At 42.9% G+C, this 27,124-nt stretch overlaps 1 protein-coding gene across 2 annotated transcripts in view; it reads right to left on the bottom strand.

Moving 5' to 3' along the window:
- DRAM1 (DNA damage regulated autophagy modulator 1) overlaps nucleotides 1-27,124 on the bottom strand; it is a 233,054-nt gene that overhangs the window by 160,585 nt on the left and 45,345 nt on the right. For both annotated transcript variants that reach the window (XM_085653224.1, XM_085653225.1), the window contains exon 3: nucleotides 19,596-19,738. In XM_085653224.1, coding sequence (XP_085509350.1) covers nucleotides 19,596-19,738 — 143 coding nt within the window. The remainder of the gene's footprint in view (nucleotides 1-19,595; nucleotides 19,739-27,124) is intronic.

Raw genomic sequence — 27,124 nt, 5'->3', positions numbered from 1 at the left:
GGAGTTCGGCCGCATGTCCGGCCTGAGGGTCAATTGGGGTAAGACGTGTCTGTTCCCATTGTCGCTGGGCGGCGGGACACCGCGGATGGCGGGACATATTCGTTGGGAGGGCAGCTGCTTGCGCTACCTGGGGGTTAACATTTATCATACCCAGGCAGATTTGTTGGAGGGGAATGTCGGCAGGGCGCTTCGGGGACTACAGGGTAGTATGGGATTTTGGAGTACACTCCCGCTCTCGTGTGCCGGGAGGGTCGCGTTGCTGAAAATGGTAGCGCTGCCGCGCCTTCTTTACTTTTTCCGCACACTCCCTATATGGATCCCGGCGTCATATTTTGCGCGCTTACGGGCTCTTTCGACGGGGTTCATTTGGGGGTCGGGGCGGCGACGGGTGGCGCTGGCCACGTTGAGGAGGCCACGAGCGGAGGGGGGCTTGGCAGCCCCTGACTTTGAATGGTACTATCTGGCGGCGCAGCTCCAGTGGCTCACACAGGCGGTGGCCCGGGAGTATCGAGGCCCTGAAGGCCCACGAGACAGATTGATCCCACGGCATGTGCTGGCCTTCATTGTTCTTCAGCAGCGACTGGATTTAACCCAGCTGACCCTGGAGGAACGCACCCTCCGGCAGTGCTGGAATAGGTGCCAGAGACGGGCAGCTATAGTCCGCCCATACGCTCCGGAAATCCCTCTTGGGATGTGTACGGCGCTCCCACATGGGGGAGATTGGTCGGGGCTAGCGATTTGGGAGGAGCTGGGGGTACAGATGGTAGGGGACCTTTACCGGGACGGTGCGTTATTGTCTTTCCAGGAGTTGCTGGACGCCTATGGGCTCCCGCAGGGGGATTTTCTGCTCCATGCGGCTTTGGTGGCGAGCATTCAGAAGCATTGGAACACGGGGCTGTCAGAACCCCCGACCGCGGCGGGTTGTCAGTATGTTGTAATGGCAGCAGGGACGGCCAAAGCCATCACATGCCTATACTGCAGATTATCGACGGAAGGTTTGCAACCTCTAGCCGCCCTGCGAGAAAAGTGGGAAAGGGACCTCGGGAAAACGATACCGGAAACCACATGGTCTACGCTAGTGCGGAGGGCCTGGAAGGGGACTCGGAATGCACGATTCCAGCTCGTTCAGTTTTTTACATTACATAGGGCGTATTTGACGCCGGCCAAGATCCAGCAATATTTTGGTGGAGCGCATTCTCAGTGCCCTCGATGTGGGGGAGAAGGGGTAGATTTTCGCCACATGTTTTGGGCCTGTCCACAGTTAGGGGATTATTGGGCTTGGGCTGAGGTAGTAGATTGCCTGAATCAGGTGACAGACCGCTCTCTCACTCCGGAGATGGGGACATGCTTGTTACTATGGTTTCCCCACACCCGCCGCACGAAGATCACTAGCAAGTTCTACGACCTGGGGCTAATCTTAGCCAAGAGAGAATTGACCCTGCACTGGAAGTCCAGGGGGGGGCCTAGCTATGTGCGGTGGAGGGCAGCGCTAGTGAGATGGGCGGGAGCAGAGGGTACACTCCGGGTGCAGGTGGCTCTGAGGGGTGACGATGAGAAAGCGTTAGCGACGGCAAGGGCATGGGAAGCGTTAGTAGTGGAGCTCCAGGGGCTGATGTCTGAGGTAGAGGAAGAAGGGAGCGCATCAGGTCGGCAAGAGGCGAGGGGAACTGAAGATTGAGTTGGGAAGGGGATGGGGGCGGCCCCCAGACACATACCGGAGGCCTGGACATGAGGGACGATTTGCTTACATAGAGAGGAGGTGAGCAACTGCAATTGAACTTCAGGGTCGGGGGGGCACATCAAGGGTGAAATGGGGGACAGGGGCGCACTGACACAGGGGGGGAGGGGGGGGACGAGTTGAGAGTGGGAGGGGGGCTACATTTATGGCACATGGGAGCTAATGCTGTAATGTACAGTTGTTGTTGCTTTGAAAACTAATAAAAAATGTTTCAACAAAAAAGTCTTTCCCAGAGAATATAGTCCCTCAAATGGATTCTATGACGGACGTCATTATTTCTATCCAACTAGGTTCATTGGAAGAATTCCCTCATTTGGATATGTTGTCTTTTCAGGGGATCCTGGATCATTTAAAATCCTGTTCCCCTCTAGACCCACCCTCCATATTAAAACAAGTTAATATTTTGGTATCCCCAGTGATACTGGAACTAATTAATGCTTCATTTCGGACCGGAATTGTCCCCCCAGCCTGGAAGCAAGCGATGGTTAAGGACCTCCTAAAGAAATCCAATTTGGATCCAGAGGAGTTGGCAATATATCCTTGTTACCTGGAGTAGGTAAAATAGCTGAGAGGTATGTGAATTCCATCCTCTCTTCTTTTTTGGAAACCAATAACTGTTTCCACCCTACCCAGACAGGATTTAGAGAGCAGCAGGGTACGGAAACTGCCCTGATCAGTGTTATGGAGGAAACAAAAAGTATTCTTGATGCTGGAGGCTGCGCTGCCCTTATACTTTTAGATCTCAGCGCAGCCTTCGATACGGTGAACCATCAACTGTTGATTCATCGACTCAGAAAGGTGGGAGTGTCAGGAATTGTATTTAAATGGCTGCAGTCTTTTCTTGAAGATAGATCTTTTGCAGTCTTGGAAGACGACATAATGTCCAACCTGATGCCATTGAATTGTGGGGTCCCTCAGGGGGTCTTCCCTGAGCCCCACGTTATTCAACATTTATTTGGGCCCGTTGGCTCAAATAGTATTGCCATTTGTGGTTCAAATAATTACCTATGCTGATGACACCCAGCTGGTGGCTTCTATCAACCAGCAAGATAGCTCCTCATCTGGCTTGTCCGCATGTCTTGAAACCGTCTCTAAGTGGATGGATGAATCATACCTAAAGCTTAATGGGGCCAAGACAGAGCTTATGTTACTGGGTAACTCAGCTCCCTTGAATATAGATCATCTCTGGCCCAGCTGTCTGGGTCCAGCCCCTATCCCCAAAGAACACATTAAGAGCCTTGGTGTGTGGCTGGACCGTAAGCTGAACTTTAAAGAACAAGCTCGAAAGGTTGCAGCTAGTTGTTATGGAATGTTAAGGCTGATTAGAAAGATCTTTCCTCTTTTACCTTTTGGTGCTAATAGGTTGCTGGTCCAGGCACTGATTCTTTCACGGTTAGATCATTCTAACGCTTTATATCTGGGAGCACCGCTCTCTTTGATTAGAAGATTGCAGACTGTGCAGAATTGCGCAGCTCGCCTGCTGATGAATACTCCTAGGCGGCTCTCGGCAAAACCGGCTCTTGCTTCCCTCCACTGGCTTCCCATCAACGAACGTGTCCAGTTTAAGGCTTTATGTATTGTCCATAAAGCAATTACTGGCAAAGGATCTCCTTTGATGCGCGCTCTTATTCAGCCCTATTTCCCTAATAGAGCGCTGAGATCTGGAAATAAACGTTTAGTCACAGTGCCGAAAATCAGAAGAGTTCGAAGTGGGGGGCGACTCTTCTCGTATAATGTGGCAAAGCTTTGGAATCTTTTGCCTCTTCACATACGCTTAGAGGCTGATCATCTGACCTTTCGAAAGAAAGTAAAAACCCATCTTTTCCCTTGAGGACTGCCTAAGTGTGGAGTGCTGCCAATAACGCTAGGATGCCTACAGGCGAGCATGCGCTTTATAAATGGTACTTTCATTTCATTATATGGTATGGTATGCCCTGCCATTGCATAGTATTGTATGATATGTCATTGTATAGTATGGTATAGTATAGTATTTTATGGCCTGCCATTGTATAATATGGTATGCCATGACCTTGTATAGTATGGTATGGCCTGTCATTGCATAGTATGGTGTGGTATGGCCTATCATTGTGTAATATGGTATGGTCTGTCATTGTAGAGTTTAGTATGGTATGGTATGGCCTCTATATGTATAGAGGTATGGTATGGTCTGTCACTCTATAATTTAGTATACAGTATGGCCTGTGATTATATAGCATGGTATATGGTATGGTCTGTTGTAGAGTTCAGTATGGTATGGTGTGGTGTGGCCAGCCACTGTATAGCATAGCACGGTATGGTATGGCCTGACATTGTATGGTATGCTATGATCTGTCATTGTAGAGTTTAGTATGGTATGGCATGATCTGTCACTGTATGGTATGGTATGGTCTGTCATTGTAGAGATAAATATGGTATGGTCAGTTATTGTATAGTATAATATTGTATGGTATGGTATGGGCTGTCATTGTATGGTATGGTATGGCTTGTCATTGTATACTATCTCTCAGGCGAGACCTAAAAAAAAGTTTATATGATCTCTGATACAGGCCCAGCTCTGAATTACACGATTCACTGAATGTTAAAGCTTCACACAGACAAACATGAAATTGGAAAGACAAAAGCTCACATTGGCTTCAGATGATATTTACTGCTTGTTGGATTTAGTAGCAGCATCAGTACAGTGATACTGTATTGAATTATTGGCCTCTATTTAGCTGTGTATCTGTCAGAGCTTGAGTGTCCATTTGAGGGTAGGTGAGCTGAAGCTGAACCAGGGCTTTTCATGGCTGTGGGCACGGAGGAGGATGTGAGTTAATGGCGAACAGCTTGAATAACAGCGAGTTTGGTGTGGGGTGGGGAAAAACAAATCAAGCCAGGCTGACTAATACATGTTAACAACAAATATTAATGGTGGATGTCCAGTGTCTTTTGTTAACAGCTCTGGTTTTTCATGGCATTTAATTAAAATGTCTTCCAACAATATAAGGGAGGTACCCTGATGCTAGGAAAAGGGACGGGTCCGTAGAACACAAAGAAAAAGACTTCATTTTTCAAAGAGATCAAATACAAACAAAATGGACATTATTGATCATTGAGTAATTATTGCCACACATCGCAGCAACTTGTAATTTCATCTAAAAGGTTTTGCCATTTCTCTCTTTAGTGACAATATTAGTAGTTTTTGGCTTGTGATACTACAAGTACCTATACCACACGATCCAAACCTTGGGTGGGTTTTGATATCTACTTGCATATCCATTTTGTTTGTATTTCATCTCTTTTAAAAGGGAATTATTTTTCTTTGTGTTTCACGGACCCGTCCCTTTTCCTAGCATCAGGGTACCTCCTTTATATTGCTGGAAGACATTTTAATTAAAAGCCATGAAAAACCAGAGCTGTTAACAAAAGACACTGGACATCCACCATTAATATTTGTTGTTAAGATGTATTAGTGAGCCTGGCTTGATTTGTTTTTCCTCACCCCACACCAAACTCGCTGTTATTCAAGCTGTGTGTTGTGTTTTAATTAAAATGTGCTGCAATTGGCTTTGTGGAACTTCTTTTTACGTGCTTTTCTCTCTTCGCTTCTCACAGGGAAAATCTGAGGACGGCAATTAGAGTAAGTTTATGGCTGTTTGTTGTTTCATCAGCAGGGTTTCTGCATCACAACAAAATCTATTTTTGAGCAGTTTTAAATAGCACAAATTCGACCCAAAAGTACTTTCATGAAGTCATTAGGATATTAAGTAAAATGCAGAGAATCACAGGCTGTTAAGCCGACAGAGAGACTTGAACCTGGTTCCGCAGCACCATGGTGGAACTTTGGCCATAACGCCACATCTCTCCGTAATAAAATACAATTATTTGCACAATAGTATGAAATTTTAGCATTGTGGCACACAGCAGTTGCGATTATGTGTCCATTGCAGTGGTTTGATGCATTGTGGATGTTCAGCTCAAAAACAGCATTTCGTCAGGAATGAGACAGACTAAATCCACATAAGATCCATTTGAACGGCATTGAGAGGTTAAAGAATTTTGGCAAGATGGCACTGAAATGGCCCTGCTGAAATAAGGCAGATTCAGGCAGCCCTCAGTCCAATGTTGGTGACTGTGTTATATTGTCATTGTTGAGATGTTACATTCCTGTCCAGGTGGGAATCTTGGCAACAGAAAAGAAAAGCTGTTGGAAGCTTTCGGTACACTCCACAATGATAGATCCCAAGGTGCCCAGGGACCCATGGGTTGCAGTGTTCGGGTGTGCTGGATTCGGCCCTCACTGTAGGGTCACCCCCAAATGTTTTACCCCATACCTCCTGTTTTATGAACCTTTTGTGTTGCCTTTTAGGACTCTGTGCACTTTACCACTGCTAACTAGGGCTAAAGTCCTTGTCCTCTCTCCTCTAAGCTTGGTAAAATTGGTGTACATCCAACTGGCACATTTTATTTACTTGTAAATCCCTATTGAGGTGGTACTAGATGTACCCAAGAGCCTGTACATTAAATGCTACTAGTTGGCCTACAGCACTTATTGAGCCACCCACTTAAGTAGCCTTTTTAAACATGTTTATGGCCTGCTATTGCAGCCTGTGTGCCGTTTTAAACTGCCATTTAAACCTGCAGAAATAAATCTTTTGCCAGGCCTAAACCTTCCTTTTTAATACATATAAGCCACCCCTTAGGTACGCCCTAGACAGCTCATAATGCAGGGTGCGTTGTATTTAAAAAATTGAAAATGCAATTTTAAGTTCTATAAGTCGTGGTAGTGAAGAACTCAAAATCAGTCATACTTTATTTCGGTCATGCGACTATTAAAGTGTATAGCAATAAAATACATACAATACATGACAATATAGCAACAAAAATAACAACACCATTAAAGTGCATAACAATAGATACATACGGTACATAAAAATATAACGGCCAAAATAAATACACAATACCAGACTCAATGGAGTTACCAGATGGTCATATACATTGACCTCTGTACAGTCAGTAAGTTCAAATGGCTTGTCACTCCAGTTGTCAGGTCCACAAAATCAGTATGTGTCAAAAAACGTTTTTATAAAAAAGGATTCATGACTGGTTGAGCATTATTAAAATGTTGTCACTTGGTTCTAGCCATGCACAATAAATAAAAAGCAATCAGCATTAATAAAATAAAATAGCCTGAGTTGTATATCCAAGACAGCACCATAAAAACTCCTTTAGATAAGACCATGTCAGTAGCATACTGTCATATCCATAAAGTGCTGGGTGCCTATAGTTTTCAAACAATCCTAAAGTAGTGAAGAATGCTTAAATTCATTTTCACTGTTGCAAGGCCTACATCTCCTGTAGGATAATATTGGGTTACCTTATTATATTTAATAAGTGATAATTTATGGTGGAAATATCATGTTTAGTGTCTAAGCAATCATAATTTAAAAACCTCTTTAATTGTGAAGTTGAATTTTAAGTCACTATTCTGAAAATTATTTTAGAAAGTTGCCATTTTCTTGTCCTAACCAGTTGGTGTCTTAATCCTGGGTCACATGACTAGGTGTAGTTGGCAATTGGTCTTTGTGTATTCCGCCCAGACAGTATCACAAAGGGGGACTGGTTGTTGGCAGGATGGTGGTGCTGACCTGATGGAAGGGTCGGAGCTGTCACCTACATTTACATTTGCAAGGAGCCGCCTCAGCACACATACAAAAAAAAAAAAAACCCTCACACTAGACCTTTGTGATTCCAGACATCTTGAGACAAGGGTAGGGGGGGAAAGAAATTCCAGAACCAGATGTGGGGGTGGGAAGTCTAGAAATTTCTCCCTCTTCAAAGCTGGCACTTGGTATAAAAATTGGATCATCAAACCAACTCTTCAGTAAACTCCTGGATCTGTGGATACTATAGAAGGACTGCTCTGCTGCCAGAGGACTGCCCTGCTGCCTCAGTTTGCCCTGCAGTCTGAGAAGGAAGACAGGACCTTCCCAAGGGTCAGCTGAGTGGCCTCCTGTGCAGAGCTACATGGAAATAACAAGGTCCTGGGCTATTGGTTGGCATCAGAGTGCACTTCTCTGTAAAAGGAGACATCCTGAAGTTTTGAGCTCTTCGCAGTCACGAACAGGCCCCTTCACACCGAGATCTTGTCGCCCACAATGACCGCTAATGCTAAAGCTCTGGTGAATATGACTCTTCACACTACAGCGAACACCAGCGACAACCAGCAACACGAGATCTGCACTACAGCATTAACAGCCCACGTTGACTATCAAAATGAAATTCCAGCAACGACTGTCCACCACACCCCAAATGACCGAAGCTCTACAGTGAGGACCATCAGTCCAAGCCTGCTCTTTGCGCTATAGTGTTGACCATGCGTGAATCTCCCCCCTGCTCCTCGCAGCCTCCTCCACTGCAAACTGAACTCTCTGCAGCTGACTTTGAGAAGGTAACTTTTTCAGCAGTACTACCCTGATCCCTGTGTTTGGCCGGTGCTTCATTGTGGTCGGCTTGAACTTGTGGTCTAGCACAACCACATAAACGCTAGTGCAGCTTTGTGCTTTTAGGCGCTATACTTAGCTAAATCCATGAAACTGCATTTCTCTGGTTCTATAGATTGGATGTCAAATATGTTTTTCAATTTTACTCTATTTTTCTAAATTGGTGTGAGATTTTTCTTGTGTTGTGTTTTCAATGTATTACTGTTTAAGTGTTTCATAAATACTCTACAGCAGGGGTATCCAGATTTTTCTGTACCTAAAGCTGCTTATGTTCACTGAAAATTGTTCTGAGCTACTAATATTATAAGTGTTGTAACAGTGACCACATCACGGAAGATTACAATAGTGGCCACCTTATGCAAGATTATTAGAAAGGAATCACCTAAATGCATCAGGCAGAGTTGCCAGAAGAAATGAAAAAATGTGTTGCCAATTTGGAATGTCTCTATAAGGATAATACATGATAGCCATAGCTGCAATGCCACTGGCATCATGCTAAAAATATTACTAATACTGCTTGATTTATCACTCAAATATCAGATTTAAATATATTTTGAAATCCATTTTTATCCAATTAGCAGCATATGGATTCTGAAATGCACACATTTTCATGGCGAATTCCCAAATTTTATTTTTGAGATACATAGATTAATTCAACCAAACAAAACTTTCTAATTTAGTAGGCTGGGCTGTATAGAGGAGAGCTACTTCTAGGTAGATGGAGAGCTCCCGGTAGCTCCCGAGCTACTTGTTGGAGAAGCCTGCTCTACAGATTGCCTCTGTTAAGCCTGACTGCTTTTGTGCCAAGCTACCAGAGGGTCAAGCACTAGTTAATTTAGTAAATTTTGAGGTTCACCCTCCCAAAAACTGTGCTGTTGCTTGAGAAGGGCCCGCCCCCACCCCAAGCAACAACCCAATTTCTCACAGGGAGGGTGTGGGCAGATCCTGGTGACTTACAGGAGATATGCAGTCCTAGCACCATCACTGGCAAAGAGATTGGTGGCATGATGCTGGGGGATAGGAAATTCACCCAAATAAGAACTGGATCGATTCTCTAACATATTGCAACAAACAGTTTGATTTACTTGTCTCGTTGCTCCCATCATCATCATGTGTTTGTGGAGATGGCTTTCTTGGTTGCCAAGAGGGACATAGCATGGAAATGAGCACCACCTCCCACTCTGGTGGAATGGAATGGCGAATCAGAGTGGACTGGTCCGCCCAACAAGAACTGCCTATATAGGTGGCCTGTGGTTATCCACGAAAGCATCAACGGATTTGGAGCGAATGGTGAGACAACTATGGATTACAATGGGGAATTGATTGAATTGTGGTCTGTATGGTGCGGGGAGTCAGGGGTTGAAGTTGTGGCCTGGAAGTCTTGTTATGATTTTCTTTTGTGTTCATATGGAAAACAATAAAAATGTGGTTATCAAAAGATAAATTGAAAAGTGAAGCGGGGCCTCACAGGAGACAGCAGTGGTGTGCCCTGAAACCTCTGATAAGGAGCCGCTGCTGTCCTCAATATTCTGCTAAGCTGACATAAGTCAATCCTGCCCATTCAGGTTGACCTGTCAATCAAACTGCCCTATTGTGTAGCTCCTGAGAAGAATTTCACACCTCATTTACACATCATTCAGGCCAATTACAGGCTGGGATTCGCTTGGGAACCTGCAGGAGCTTAATGCAGGGTTAAAGGTAACGTTCTAAAAGTTACCTATCCTTAATCTTTATTAAAAATCTGACTTCACCATTGAATTGGATTTTAAACGCTATTAACAATAGTGGTTTAAATATGTTTCTAGCTGGTCACATTCCAAAGTTAGCATTATTAGTATTTTAATCTGTACTGTTGGTTTTCTACTTAGGACAGCTAGGCCTGCTATGGTGAAAATATATGTTTAGGCCTGTCACTGTAGAGACACGGTAATATAAATGTTCTACCTGTCCCACTTTTCCATACCATGCTCTCTGTCATCTGGGCTACAAGGCCTACATAGGGGTGACTTACTAATGTTTAAAAGGAGATCTCTTTCCGGTTGAAAAGGGTTATTTTGATATGTCACACTGCAGGATTTACACTGCTGGAGTCAGAATCCATAGGGTAGGCCTGTAGCCATGGTTGCTCTGTCACTGACGTAGATGGCACAATATGTGCTGCAGCCAACAAGAGGAATTCAACTTTCAGGCACTGGTTGTATCTTTTACACCATTACTAGAGACCTACAGGCAAATTAAATGTGCTAATAAGGAATAGGCCAACTTAACAATGTTTAAAGGGGGAGCATAGGCAGGGACGTTTTAAAGCATAGAAAAAGTGGGCACTTGCCCGGCCGCCACCTTCTAAGTGGTCCACTGGAAAAGTGAACTTTCTCTCTTTGACCTGTGTCTTTTCTATTTCTCTATCTAAACTTCTCTCTGCCTACCTCTACCTCTGACTCTGTTTCTCTACCCCATGTCATATTAAGGATTTTTGGGGTCCCTAGTAAGACATATTTCAACTATTGTGTGACCCTGTTAAAGTTTAAAATTTTACTTAGTAGTATGTCTTGTCCAGGCCCCTTAAATCTTATGGATGATATTGAGCACAGGCACTTTTTTTTGCATATTTTATTTTGTATATGTCAAAAATATATGCCAATTAAAAGGATGAAGGACAAAACAAACTAGGAAGTTCTTCCACCTTCTAATGAAAAAATAATACTGCAAACAATGTTCTGGAGCCCACACAGCAGCATAGCACAGTTGAAGTAACATGTTCATCTATGGACAATATTATTTTATGGAGGGTGGGTTTGTGAGTTCTCAGCTATCGTCAAGAACCTTCAGGATTCTGTTCCCTTACTATAGCTTTCTTGAATGACCCCTGTCAATGCAACAAAGGTAGCAGATCGATTGTTACAATGTATGAAGTATGCTATGAGCCAAGATTAAGGCTGAACACTACCCAAGATTTCACCACAGTACTTACTCGTGGGGGAGGGTTTTATGATACCAGTGGTGCCGGGGATTGGGGTACCGTCATTTGTGGCAACCTGGTACGATGCATGTGCCCTTTGCCCCATATCTTAACATCCCCGGGTACAGCTTAGTGGGTCTGGGACAAGGCTACTCAGAATCAGCCAAAATATCCCAATGACCAAAATATTTTAAACATCCAAAGTTTACAGGCACTTTTGACTTCTTGAGGCAATCCCCAAATGTCATCTCTTCTTGAACTTTGGCAACTCTTGGCGAATCCTCGAAAAGAGAAATGCAACCTCAGCTGCCAGAAACTGTTTAAGCCTGAGTTCTACAGAGCTATCATTACCAGCAGTAGTTTAGTAAGTGGTCTCATTTCCTAAATTAGAGTGGTTGCCAGACTGCCCGAGATATCACCCTTGACTCCCCATCCTCCAGCTGCAAGTCCGGATGAGGATGAGCTTGGATTGGTGTACTAACCTCAACTCACAATGGGTCAGCCATCTAAATATCCTTTCTCATCCCTGGGCCAGTATGAGGTTATACAACTTAACATCTACAGCCAGGATATCTTACCCTGAAGTATGAGATCCTCACACCTCTGTGTGCGCCAACATACGTTGGCGCTAGGTGTGCAACACTGGGGGTTCAGTTGCCAATTAGATTTATTATCCAAATCAACTCCAACATAAATAATACTATTGTTTTTAGCATCGCTGTTATGTGTAATATTGAAGACTTTAACAAATGATATCACTGTTTACATGGAATGGTATTAGCGAATTGAAAGAATTATATAAATGTATTATGTATTTTCCAAGAGTGTTGCACACTGAAATTGATAACTAATGTGGAAAGTAGTATAAACAAATACAGAGAATGGTTAGTCTACATAGCTGCTTGCTTTCACACCTCACTTTGTTCCAGATGCAGGTAAACATATGTTCCCTGGTATATTCTGCACTGAATTTGTTTCTTGAACAGCATTCTTTATGGCAAGGCCATATTATATTAAAGCGAGAAGATGCCCCCCATATCGGCATCGGTTACATTGTGCCCCTTCTGCACAAGGCACACACATCTTTGTGGGTCTCGGTCCATCTTCACACACATGAGTTTCACTTGATGTACCATGCTCTAATGTTGTCTCAAGTCGTGAAGGGATAAGTGGCTTCCACAGACACCACTCTAAATGGTGACTCTACAGTCTGATATAGGTTATGCGTAATTAAATAGAACAACAAACATTGTATATAACATCGTAAACCGAATTTCCACTAGGCTCCTGAATAACAGGTGCTATTTTAGCTCGTTTTGTGTATCTCATAAGAGTTACAGGCTCAGTTGCCTATGCAAAGATTTTAACCTGTGACCTGCTAGTGATTGATAAGGCACCGGGCTTCGAATCCCATACTACTTTAACATGTAACATTGGGGCGTGGTCTCGACGCCGCACAAGATGGCCGCCTCGGGCTTTTGCTCTGCAGTCCCGGGACCTGCATGCCGCTCTCCGATGCCCTTTTAGCCTTCTTCTACGGTGTCCCCCACCGGCATCTGACGTCGGAATATGCCCTCCACTGGGTGAGCTAACTTCCACGGAAATTTTTCAAGCGCGCTATGTTTTATTTCGACAGCGCACCTGATTCTCCTCAGAGCCCGCCATTTTAGATGCGCGCCTTTCTGCTAGCGCTCTTCAGACTCCGATGATTTCGCGCATTCGCCTGGGAAATGTAATCTTCACCCGCTTCATTTTGTTTCCCCCACTAATGTAGTCCTATTATAACATTGCTCGCTCATGGCTTAAAACACTTTTTAATTTTTAATTCTGTCACTTACATGACTATGTGGTTCTACCTCGCCTGCTGGTGCCAGCCCATAGCGCTTTTACACGGAGAATGGGCACGGAGCTGAACCTTGAACGTTGAAATGACCTATTTATTTTTTCTTTGTTGACTGCAGAGACCTCTTGAGGTCTTCTTTTCATCTTCCTGAAGGAGGCTGTGACGGAGAGGGCTCAGAGGCGCATTTTTAAGGAACAGATGGAGTGGGCATTTTTATGTCTTTTTCCCTAACTGCATTGGTGACCTACTACCGTGGTCTCGCAGAGCTATAAGTACGGTCCTCAGAGAAAGCCCCTCTGGGTGGTACGTACAACTGTGATTCTATCTTGGATGATTGTTTAAGGATTTTGCCGCTCATTACCAAGGTTCCCTCAGGCTGCAATTTGCTATACTGATTTGTACTGTCTTCATAGTGTGCCGATTTTCAACTGAAATCACGGAACGCGGCAGCGCGTCGTCTCCTTTATGATTTGACAGTTGCTTATGGGCCGCCTACGTAAACCAACATTTGTTTTTATTCCTTCAAAGATGTCATCTCAAGCCCCTGTGGCGCCAACACCGAGCTCTTCTCAAATGGTTGGAGTAACCACTGGCCGCACTTCTTTCTCTTCCTCACACTCTAATCCAGCTAAATCTTCTCCACCTGTTTCTTCCACTAAACGTATGAAACAAGATCCTCCTTCACCGGACAAACCACCTTCCCCTGTCTCTCTGGAACTATTGTTGGAAGAGATTCGTGCGTTGCGCCCGTTTGTTGAGGAAACCAACAGTAAAATGCAGCTTCTTGAGGAGAAATGGTCTACTATGGATGGCAGAGTGTCTTCATTGGAACAACAGGTGCCGGAGGTGCAGGCTAACTCCCAACGGATCTCCTCCTTGGAGAAAACAGTCCGCAGTCTCCAACAGCATACTGAGGATTTGGAAAATAGAAATAGAAGGAAAAACCTTCGTATTTATGGTTTACCAGAATCCCTCAAAGGTGATGATCCTGTGTAATTTTTCTCTTCTTTTCTTCCGAAGCTCCTGGAGATGCCTTCAACAACATCTCTCAGCATCCAAAGAGCTCACAGATTGGGTCCTCGCCTTTCCTCATCCTCAGCTCCAGCGAGGCCCCGAGGGGTTATCATCCTCTTTTTGAAGTTTACAGATCTTCTATCAGTCCTTTCGGCTGCCAGAGCTAAACGTCAACTTTCCTGGCTAGGTCAGAAAATATTCCTTTCCCAAGATGTCTCCAACGCTACTGCCTCCAGAAGAAAAGAATTTCTCAATCTTCGTGCTCCTCTTCGTTCACTTGGTGCTAGATATGGTTTATTTCACCCATGTCTTTTCAAGGTGACATTCCAAAATCAAACTTGGTCTTTTCAAGATCCTGCTGAACTTAAGAACTTCATCCTTATACACACCAGCAGCGGCCTGGACACCACTAACTCTCCTAATGGTTGATTATTTAACCTGTCTCTTTTTTCCCTCACGGGTCTTTAGTTGATATTTTTCAGTTTTCTTTGTTCTCTGATCTGCATTGTTATGTTTTAGAACTTACCTGTGCTTGTTCCGACGTAATTATATATCTGTGATGTTGCGGTTTTGACTTTGTTGTTTCTTCTGAACTTTTTTATGCTCTTTGTTGACTTCTTTTATTTGTTTTTATGCTTCTTCTGATGTTTCTTTTCTCCTTTCTTTTATTTATATAGACTGGTCCGCGCTTGTTCCCTTGACTCCTCTTGCTCCCCTGATATATATTTTTTCCATGTCCCGGTTGGATCTGGACTTCCCTTTTGGACGGCTCGTCTTGTTGAGTGTCGCCACTACCCTATTGTCCTTTTTTGTGTCCCCTTCAGGTATGTTATCATCACTCATCCAGTTTGGATATGTACTGTCTCTTCTTCTGTCCCCTTTTTTCCTCCCTTTCTTTTTGCACATTTCCTCTTCTTTTTCTTTAAGTGTTGTTTACTTCCTTTCCCTCACTGCGTTTCTATATTCGCAAATTCTTATTTCTTGGTCATTGTTCTTCTTTCTCATTGAATTTTTTATTGTTCTTGTCTTTTATCTTTTCTTCTTTTATCTTCTTCTTGGTACACTCTTAAATTTTCATTTGTTTAACTGTTTCCATCTTATAACTGTTTATTGCATTGTATGTTTTTGGTTTAATGACTTAATTCATATTCAGTAACGTTCATAGTTACCACATGAAATATTAAAGGTTTAAACAACCCTATTAAAAGACAACGAGTTTTATCCCACTTAGCTAGATTGAAAACTGATGTTGCTTTTCTTCAAGAAACTCACCTATCTGATACGGAAGCGTCTAAATTAAAGAGATGTTGGGTAGGTAATGTATTTTCTTCCCCAGCTCTGGGCAAGAAGAATGGTGTACTTATTCTTACTCACAAAAAATTTCAGGTCTCGGTTAGCTCTCAAGAAATTGACTCTGAAGGTCGTTGGGTTATTGTCAAATTACTTATTAATAATATACCGTTGGTTTTCTTTAATGTATATGCACCGGTTTCTGTTGATAATATGTTTTGGTTACAAGTGTCTGATAAGTTACTTTCACTGGATGATGAATATATTGTTTTTGGCGGTGATTGTAATCAAATTTGTGACCCCATTTTGGACAGGAATTCCCCAGTTAGATTTGTTAATCATAAAATGCACTCACAATTTACCTCTGCCATTTGTCAAAAATCTTTAGTTGATGTTTGGAGATTGTGTCATCCTGACCTTCAAGAATATAGTTTTTTTTCTCCCCCACACAAATCACAATCCCGCATTGATTATCTCTTTTTAAGTAAATCTTTAACGCAGCATGTACTCCACTCCGAGATAGGGTCCATTCTAATTTCTGATCATGCCCCGGTTTTTATGGATTTTGATCTCCTTCCTTATCGCCCGCCTACGGGACGTTGGCGTTTTAATAACTCACTGTTACTGAATCCTACTTTCTCTAGCCAATTTAATTCTTTTGCTTTGGAATTTTTCAACATAAACACGACTCGGGATTCCTCTCCGGTTATAACTTGGGATTCTTTCAAGGCGGCGACTAGAGGCTTCATTATTAATTTTGTCTCTCAGAAGAAAAAACGGTTTGAGAAACACTCGGCTCATTTGCTTGCCCAAATTAAAAAACTAGAATATGCTTATTATCATTCTTATTCTGAATCTTCTTTGAAAGATCTTCTTGCCGCTAAGATTACTTTTAATAATTTATCCACGGAAGCGGCCTCTTCCTATCTTTTGAGAGTAGTGCTCGTTACTATGGGGGTCAGAATAAAATGGGGAAGTTATTGGCTAATTATTTGAAAACGCGTCGGGACAGGATTAGGATTGATTCCCTGACTAATTCTGCTGGTGACACTCTTCTTAAAGACGAAGAAATTTTAACTGAATTTGTCACCTTTTATAAAAATCTTTATACTCCAGAAACTCAACCACTTCAGTCTGATTTATCTTCTTACTTTCAATCCATAAGTCCCCCCTCTTCGCAACACATTGATTTAGATCCGTTACAGGTAGATATTACATTGGCAGACATTTCCCATGCTGTGTCGGTTTTGCGACGAGGTAAGACACCTGGCCCTGATGGGTTTACTATTGAATTCTATGCGCATTTTTCAAAGCTTCTTCTCCCACAACTTCTTCTATTATTTACCTTTTTTATTGAGAATGGATCGTCTGAGGGCACCTTCCAAGACGCCACGATATGCTTAATCCCTAAGGAAGGTAAGGACCCTTCCTCTTGCAAAAATTATCGTCCTATATCTTTAGTTAATACAGACTACAAGATTGTTACTGAAATTCTTGCTTTGCGTATCGATCCAATCTTGCCTGATCTTCTCGGACTGGAACAATCGGGTTTTGTTAAGGGCCGTTTATCCTCTGACAATTCTAGAGTCTTTTTCAATATTATTAGTAAGGCCTCTTCCATAGATTACCCGCTTGCTGCCATAGCTTTAGACGCGGAAAAAGCCTTCTATAGGATTGGTTGGGAATTTATGTTCCATGCTCTCAAATGGATAGGGATTCCTCCTAAGTTAATCTCCTTGATTTCCCTCTTGTATTCTGGTCCCAAAGCGTCTATTTTTGCTAATGGTAAGATTTACGATTATTTTTCTCTTTCCCGGGGTGTACGTCAAGGTTGTCCCTTATCCCCCCTACTATTTGTAGTTGCATTAGAACCTTTTCTCACTAGAATTAGGCAGGATGCTCAAATTACTGGTTTTCAGTTGGGCACTCATCACGTCAAAATGTCTGTTTATGCAGATGATATCCTTTTCTATTGTTCCAACCCAGACACTACTCTTCCCTCTTTTTTCTCTCAGGTAGATGAGTTTTCAAAGTTATCAGGGTACCGCCTAAATCGCAATAAGTGTGAAGTCCTACCCCTTAATGTTTTATGCCTCAAACACTACTTTACTCAAACTGGGTTCTCCTGGCAACCCTCGAAATTGAAATATTTAGGCTTATGGTTTTCCCCAACTATTTCGGAAACTTTAAAACTGAATTTTGACTCTCTTACTAAAAAATTAAATGATTCAATTGTTAAATGGCATCCTCTCTTCCTCTCTTGGTGGGGTAGATTAGATTCCATTAAGATGATGCTTGCTCCCATTATTTTATATTCTCTTACGATGATTCCTGTACAGATTCCAGGCTATTATTTTAAGAGACTAGATCACATTTCATTAAAATTTCTTTGGAAGGGTAAACCTTCTCGGATAGCTTTATCTACCCTTGAGAAAGATAAGTCAAATGGCGGGCTTAAATTTCCTGACTTTAAATCTTATCGTTATGCGTTTTCACTAAAACAAGCTTCTTCCTGGCTCTCTTCTGGCTCTTCTACCTATCCTCCGGTTTGGCTGCACATGGAAATATTCTTCAATTCCCCCTTCAGCTTTCTAGAATCTCTTGCTATCTCTGCTAATTCCTCTGTTTTGCGTCACTCTGTCGTCTCTTACACGCCTAAACTCTTGGTCCCTCTTCTTCCATCTTCTTATCCTTCGCTTATCTCACTTTCTCAACAATCCATTTGGCACAATAAACTGTTGCGTATTAGGAATAGATCTTTCTATTGGAAAGCTTGGCACTCTAAAGGCCTGGTATGGATTTCTCAACTCTTGTCTGGTACCAAACCCTTGTCTTTCTCGGACCTTAAAGCTACTTTTAGCCTTCCTAACCCTTTCAAGAAGCAATATTATCTTCTACTCCCTTCTCTTCATCAATATCTCTCTTCACTTCCTTCCTCTCCTGACCTCCCTTCGGCATGTTCTACGTTGTTTCCCTTATTGGATACTTCCCCTTCTGCGTCTTCCATTTACAAATGTTTATTATATCCTTCGGTAAGATGTAAAACGAAGGTTGAATTGGCATGGGAAAAGGACCTATCACAGTGTTGGTCTACTTCTTTATGGGATAAATTGTGGTTAAAAATCCACAAAACCTCACGGGCAGCTAACACTACTCAAACCCTTTATTTTGTGTATCAACGTTCACTTTATTCACCAGCCAGTTTAGCCTCCTTTTCTTCTAATGCCTCATCACAATGCTGGTCTTGTCCCTGTTTAAAGGCTGATTTGAAACACATGTTATTTGATTGCCCCAATATTAAACATTTTTGGCATTTAGTTTGGTCTCAAATTAATAAAATATTTTACACTAAGATCCCCTTCTCTCTCAAAAAATATTTTCCTAGGTTCTTTATCCCCTTCTTGGCCTCATCCCCCAAGCATTTTCAGTTAATTGATTTATTACTTGCCATAGACTTACATTTAATTACTTCCAATTGGAAACATGCAGATAAAATTACTTCTAGAGCCTGGTGGAATGCCCTTTGCTTTCATCATAGGCTTGATACCAATTATGTTACCCCTATATCACTAGCAATTAAAAGAGATTTGCTGTGGCTTCCTCTTTCTACCTATTTGTCTGCTTCCGCCTTCTCAAACACCTCAGTTAATACTCTGGTGACAAAGTCGGATGAAGTCCGTAAACCACCTTGATTGTTTTATTTCGTTGTCCTCTTATCAAACATTTAATGCTGTTTTAAATATTACACTTGTACGATTTTATAATTATATTTTGATTAGCGTATAATTACATGCAATGCTTTTCCTCCCTATTGGGTTTCTGTCTTGAATGCTTTACAATGACATTTATATTCTTTCCACTCCTCTCCTCTTTTTCTTTTCCTTTTATTCTAGGACGCTATGTTTATTGTAACCAGTATAATTTCTATCTTTCATTATATATATTACGGTTATTTATGTTTTTTCTTACTGACCTTTGATTATATGCTGTAATGTTTTTCTGGTTTCAATAAACTCAAACTTAAAAAAAAAAAAACATGTAACATTTTAGCAAATAGGCGTTCTAGGGATCTGTTGTGAACCCAACCGGACCAACCGCTAGGATTTCCCAGTTTTTTCTATTAAATCACTTTTGCAGTTACTCAGCCAGAGATTTTAAATTGGCTTATTCGAATGGAGGATGTTTAGCAAAACAAATTAGCATGATTTATATAATTAGAAATCAATTACGTTCAAGTTAAAAGTGCACATAACATTATCTGAAATGTACCTGAAAAGTAGCTACTATCACCATTCCAATGCAGCCAAGCATGCCGATTATCAATGAGAACCTGTTCAGCCAGGGAGGGATGAAAGTGGCCGCTTCGTTTTGCTTCTGCACTATTTTGTATCGCGCGTACATCGTGAAGGTACCTGCAGTAAAACACAAGGGCGCCTGTATGAAACATTCCAGCAACTTCGTGTCATCGTAAAACACTGAATACTTTGCAATTTTTGTATTTGTTTTTTACCAAACATAATATAAACACAAATATCTCCAGGAGCACAGCTCCCCTTTGTGAATCGAGTAGGGGAGCCTTAGGGGAGCAGGCAGTAGTTAATGGCATTTTATGTGAAAGCAACGTCTGTACATTTAATGGACGATGGATGCTCAAAAAATGTTGGAAAGCAAATTCAATGATAGTGGGCCACTGTGCCTTGTAGGCGACTGTCCGTGCATTTGTAACCATTCATAGTGGGTGTAATATTTAGCAGACAGGTTTTTTGAGACCCTTTAAGCAGATTAACAGTTTTTCAATTCAACTATCCATATTTGCACACCAAACTGTGTGAAATTTACCCAATCCTAAATGGCGAAAAATAATAACAGATCTGTCTTTAAGGTCTAAACTCATTAAGGAGGTTCTGTGGCCTCTCCAAAACTTGCCGAAAGATGATTCCCTGTCCCCTTGAGTATGTTGCAAGTTTGTAGTATCTGATGCATGGATACACATAAAGCACTACATACTTTGATGACACCCCAATTGTGTCCCCAGCCCTCCCTGTGTTTTCGGGTACTAGCGCAGGACCCCTCTTCCACCTCCAGTTTCACTCAACATTGCTACTAATTGACTGGTACACTGTGCGACAGTTTCCTTCCCTCTCCATATGCCATTAGTTTAAAGTTGAGGATCAAATAAGAGACATACAACTTAGGAAGTTTTGCTCGCAATTCTTTCTTTTACTGTAATGACTGATGGTTGAAAATGTTGTGTTATATGTTGCAATACGATTATGGTGGTTGCGCTTTGCATATCATAAATGACTATGCAGTTTACCTGCTAATCTGTGTTGGACGTCTCGCTTTCAGCAAGGCATTCCCCAAATATTTTACCTTCACCCCTCCTCTTTTCTGACTTTCATTTTTGTTGGCATTAGGACTCTGTGCACTTTACCACTTCAAACAAGTGCTAAAGGGCTTGCACTCTCTCCTTTAAACATGGTAAAATTGACTTGCACATAATTGGTACATTTAATTTACTTATAAGTACCTAGTAAAGTGGTACTATATGTACCCAGGGCATGTAAAATGAATGCTATTAGTGGGCCCTAGTGAGCCCTTCTTGTGCAACCCATTTAAGTAGCACTTTTGAAATGTCTCAGTCCTGCCATTCCAGCCTGTGTGCAGTTTTAAACTGCCATTTCGACCTGGTAAAATAAACTTTTTGCCAAGCCTAAACCTTCTTCTTAATACATATGTCAGCCCTAAAGTAGGTCCTAAACAGCCCTTAGGGCCGGGTGCAATGTATTTTAAAAGCTGGACATATACTTTTAAGTTTTACAGGTCCCGATTATGAAAAAAATCCCAAATTTGTTTGTCACTATTGTGAAGCCTACCTCTCCCTCTTGGGTTATCTCATTATATTTAATAAGTGATAACATTTGTTTGGGAACAGGTTAAAATGCCATGTTCCGTATCTAGAGAATTGTAATTTTAAATCCCCTAAATGGTAAAGTCATATTTTAAGTCACAATTCTGAAAATGCTACTTTCAGAAAGTTGGCATTTCCTTATCCTAAACATTTGGCGCCTGCAGTCTGTATCCTGGGTCTCATGACTAGGTGTTGTCGGCAGTTGGCTTTTGTGTATTCCTCTCAGACAGGTGTTGGCAGGATGGGAGGGGCGCAGCTGTGCACAGCCCCAAATACATTTCAAAGGAGCTGCCTCAGCACACAAACAAAGGACTTCACACTAGCATTTTGTCACTCCAGACAACCTGGGACAAGGATAGGGAGGAGGGAAATTCCAGAACCATCTATGGGGCGAAAACGTCAGAAGTTTCTTCCACTTCAAAGCAGGCACAAGGTATAAAAACTAAGACTCTCAGACGCACTCTTCCATACACTCCTAGATCTGTGGTAGACTACAGAAGGACTGCCTTGTACTCCAGAGGACTGCCCAGCTGTTTGAGGCCTGTCTTATTTCTCCGAAGACTGCCCTGCTGCTTGAGGCCTGCCTTGTTTCTGAGAGGACTGCCCTGCTGCTTCAGGCTTGCCTTGTTGTTCAGAGGACTTTCCTGCTGCTTGAGGCCTCCCTTGTTCTTCAGAGGACTGCCTGTTGCTTGAGGCCTACCTTACTGCTGGATGGAGAGAGGACCATCTCCTTGAACCCAGGACTACCAGGGTGAATTCAAGGGTCAGTTGGCTAACCTCTTGTGTTCTGAGCTACAGGGACACAACTAGCTCCAACTGGCCCTGCCTGGACCTGCAACTGGACCTGCATGATACCTGCAGTCCTCTGCTGGAGTGAGTTCCTGGTCTCCAAGTGGTGAGTCCCCAGGTCCTGGGCCCTTGGCTAGCATTAACTGAGTTCCTCCTGTGAAATCCTGATGTTTTGAGCTCTGCACGCCAGACTTTGAGAAAGTAACTTTGTCAGTGGGACTAACCTGGTCTCTGTCTCTGCCCTGCATTCCATCATGGTCGGCCTGTGACTTTGTTCCAGTCTAGCACGACCAGATAGCCAGAGTTAGCACTGCTTCTTGGTGCTATTTTTACTTAAACCATTACAATTGTGTATCTCTGTTTCTACTGGTTGGATTATTGTTGTTTTTGTTGTTTTGGTCTCATTATATTTATTACATTTTACTCTACTTTTCTGATTCTCCTTGTGTTGTGTTTTCACTTTATTACTATTGGAGCACTGCATACATACTTTACAGATTGCCTCTAAGTTAAGCTTGACTGGTTTTGTGCCAAGCTACCAGAGGGTTAAGCACAGGTTACTTTTGGTGACTTTTGTGGTTTCCCCTCACAAGGATTATAGTTGTTGCATGAGAAGGGTTTCACACCCCTCAACCAATAACCCCAATTTCTCACACTCTGATGTGAGAAATTGGGGTTATTCGTCTCACACTTGTCATGACAAATGGTTTTTGTTTTTCAAAAGGTAATAAAGAGATTTAAAAGAAAAAAAGGGGTTCCGTGGCTTTGTGCGTGCTAATTAAGTTCCATGAATGCCTCCCTATCTTGATGCGCTTGGGCTGGTCCATGGCCACTGATTCACCAGAAGACCAAAGGAAGTCGATGTGACATAATTTTACCTCTATATAGAACCACAGGGTTGATCCCATGTGCACAGACCATCATGCAATAGGCTCATCATTGCTACTGATGGTCTGGGGGGAGGGTAAGGATTGGAAGCAACAGAATATAAACAGCTTTTACCACCCTACTCTTGCCTGCATCATCCCTGGAACAGGGCTAGCATTAGCACTGGCAAGAGAACCACAGGAGCAATCTGGAGTGATAGCTGCCACCACTGCCTACTCCTAATGGACGTCAATTATGTTTTCTCACATTGTTGCATCTTTTGTCAGATGTGGCCTACATCTGAGAGGTTCTCTACATCTCATTAAAAGAGGATCACAGAGCAGCACTGATATTCCACAAGCTGTTAAACAGCCTCTGACATACAAAGCTATTTGTTAGAATAAGCACACTTCTGAGGCAGGTAAGTTCAAGCGTCTTTATTCTGTCATCCACTCTCCGCAACTGACAGCCTGTCGAACATTCCATGGTGAACTCTGGAGGAACGTTCCAAGAGGGAGGAGGGGGCGGGGGAGAGAGAGGAAGCTACCATTAGGGAAAGAAAAGAGAGAAACACCACAGAGGAAAGTACCAGGGGAAAAAGAGAGAGATTACAACACATCTCCCTACGGAGGGAAAGGGAAAACAAGGGGAAAAGCTGAAAGAGAAAGGAAGAGGTGAGAGGGTACAAGGAACCTGTGAAGTAACAAAGCTTAAACGTATCAGTAACATGGAAACCCCTAGGCCTGGAAGGCGGGGAGCACTCAGCAGTAAAAGGAAGAAGAAAACGCCCGGTTACATATTAAGAAACAATTAACTTGAAGGACAAATCAGGGGGGTACAAAATTGGCAATCGGATCTCTTCCCCTGATGGAAGCAAAAGGGGTAACTCCCGTTCTCAAGTCAGAAGAGGTGTGATATGCCTAAATGCTTTCTCTTAACATCTTATCTACATCCATATTGTTGGTACAAGCTAGATGAGTGAGATTTTTGATCCAAAGCATTGACATCTGAATGGGGTCATTGTCTCCTTGGCCATATTCAGTAGATTCCTCATGCTTGATGCCAAGCTCACAAAGGAATGTCTTCATTGCCATAGATGAGAATTTGATATCATTGTTGGTGACTATGCAAGCTGGCACACCTTCGCAAGCGAATGAGTCTCTTAAGAAGTCGATAAGGACTTTTGTCGATACCCGTGAGACACACTTGTATTTAATCCAGTGAGATGTGAAATCCATGAGAACAATCAAAAATCTCTTTAGGACTCCTGATTGTCCCATGGGACAGATTATCTCCAATGCCAACTTAGTCCATGGAGTTTTTGGAACTGCTGTGGGATTGTCAGACAGATTACAAATATTCTCTGCAGGCAAACTTTTAACAACCTCCGTTCCTGATACAGCATGAACCAACTCTGGCACCCCCCCTTCAACAGGGGTTTTGGCACTTTGTTTAGAAATGATATACACTCCCGTGGGAGGTACGTCGCAGGCATTGCTATTTACTCTTTGGCCTATTCTAGTGAACAACTCAGAACACTTGTATACATCCCTGTTGGTTTCATTCACCTCCTCAGCTATGAGAACTTGATCTTTACTGTTCGGGTCGAGTACAATCCCCAGCTCTCTTTGATGATGCCAACCCAACAGATTTGACCCTTTGCTTACCATGTATACTTTGCCCCATGTGGATCTTCCTTTGTATTTAATACACACACTCATCATCCCTACTAAAGGAATGTTCTCATTGGCATACCCTACTGCTGAAATGTCAGGTTCCAGCATTTTGAGACAGGAGGTATCAAAAATGTCATATATGACATCAATATTGAATAAGGTAACCGGGGCACACGAATCAGCCAACACATCTATGGGCTTATTATTCACAAAGATGGTACATTTAGGATGTTCCATAGGCCTGTCGTCATTGAATTGCTCTTGAGAACTTGAGGAAGCTTGACAGTCCCAAGCTTTTACTTGGAAAACATACTTGGGGGCCAAGTCCTCTTCACTGTGTACTAATTTCACTCAATAGTTTTCACTGTTGTTGCACACTCTACCCAGGTGCCCCTTCTTGTTACACTTTACACACGTGACATTTCGGGCAGTACAACGTACATCATTGGCAAGGTGATTGCTGCTGCCACATCTATAGCATTTCAACCTTCCCTTTTCCCTGACAGAATGGTTATCTTTGACATCTCCGGGTCTAACTTTGAATACCTCATTATCAAAGGAATTGGCCTGTGCATCACTGCTATTGCGAACATTGGCAACAAGCTCATTGGGAGTCTTCATCTCTTTGATACACTTTGCAGTGTGTTCCACAGAGACTGCTATACTAACCGCTTCTTTTAAGGTGGGGTTTTTTGCCAGGAGCTTTTCTTGAATACGACTATTGTTTGTGCACCTGACAAGTTGGTCCCTGATGAGTGAATCGGTGAGTTCACCAAAGTCACATAGTTGTGTCAGGCCTCTAAGTGCTGCTATATAATTGATGACCGATTCCTGTTTACCTTGGATGCGGGTAAAGAACTTATGTCGCTCCAAAACTATGTTTACTCTGTCACCAAAATGTGTCTCTAACTTTAACAGTGTGACTTTAAACTCATCCGTATCATCCTCATCCTCTTCTAGTTCTGGTTCAGGTAAAGTGTCATAAATCTTCCTACCTTGTACCCCTAGGTTATGCAACAATATGTGTTGTTTGCGAACTGGTGAATACCTTTCGCCGCCTATGGCAATGAGGTATGAGGCAAATAAATTTATCCATTCCTTCCAGTGAATTTCCGGCTCCCCGATTTCATTGAGGAACGGAGGAGGTTGGCTCATAGCTTGTCCAGCCATAGTGGGAGGAGTAAGCTATCAGGCAAGCGGAACCGGAATATCCACTGGACGGAGGGAGATACCAATACTAGTTATATCAGGGGTGGAAGAGAAGAGAGCTTACACAGGGACTGGGAGAGGGAAAATTGTATAGCTACCCTCAATGCGTAACAAATACAAATAAGTAAATTACAATCTGAGCGATACACAGTATGGACTGTAGAGGTTACACTACTATACTCTACTTACACTCTAAAATGAAGCATGCAGGAAGACTTATCTTGAAGGCAGTACTCAGTAATACTTTGTACATACTCTAGAAAATGAAAGCTTTGCTATTTAAGCAGTACCCTGTAAGCATAATATGCCCTCAGAGACACATCACATACCTGGCAGTATTACCACTTTTGGACACTCTATATGAAAGAAACATGCAAGACAATTTAGCTTGAGAAGCAGCGCGATAAGGATATGCACCACCTCAGGGAGATAATTATATAACTAGAGTAATGAGAGGATAAGAACTGAAATGGGAACTCAGCGAGACAGGGAGGGGTAGAGGTTATACATTAAAATTTAAGATGACCAATAGAGCAATGATGTAGGTGTGCGTGTCACCGTGTAGTGGTGCACACACACAGTGCTTAGACCAAGGTGGACAATGTATGTAGGGCAAAGTTGTACCGTACTTGGAGTCCTCCACTAGCTGTGACGGATCACGCCCTAGGGGAAACGAGGCTGTGAGGAGAGGTACTCTTAAGTGTCTCAGCCGTGGATAATGAACCTTAGGTATGCAGAGCAAGGTTGGTGTGTGTATCACCGCAGAGGACACACAATGAAGTACCGGAATATGGCTACGAATGGTGATTGTCACTTTATACTGCTGTAGAAAAATATCTTACTTGGTAGGAGGAAGCTTCATAAAATCATAGGTAAACTTGCCCGGAGCAGCTATCCCCTGGGTTAGACGGTCTCAAGTACAGGCAGACCTGAAATGGAAGAAATGCCGGATGACATGGCCGGTCCCATAGCTGCTGGCGCGCCGGGAAACTGATTTGCTGCACTCTGAAGGAAACTGACTTGCACTTCTGAAAGGGAAAGTGTCTCCGCACAGCGCCTGCCCAATCTCCACTGCTGACAGGATTCACTTTGGAAGAGCTGCTGCTGCGCAGGACAAATGAGAGTGAACCGAGGAAAAGGTGTCTCCACACGGCGCCCGCCTCAGCGCGTCCTCTGCTGAAGAAATCCACACTGGGAAAGCTCAAACTGCGCAGGCTCAAGGAACGCACACAGTCCACAGACACCACAGAGAAGGACCACCCAGGTGCGCAGGACCACCACTACCTCCCGCAGACTTCTGAGGGAGAGCGTGACGGCAACGCACCTCACGGGGAATAGGCCCACAA

This window comes from Triturus cristatus, chromosome 4_1 (genome assembly GCF_964204655.1).
Source record: "Triturus cristatus chromosome 4_1, aTriCri1.1, whole genome shotgun sequence".
In the NCBI taxonomy this organism is placed as follows: Eukaryota; Metazoa; Chordata; class Amphibia; order Caudata; family Salamandridae; genus Triturus; species Triturus cristatus.
Note: the sequence above shows the minus strand (reverse complement) of the source record. Positions and strands in the feature narration are given on the sequence as shown.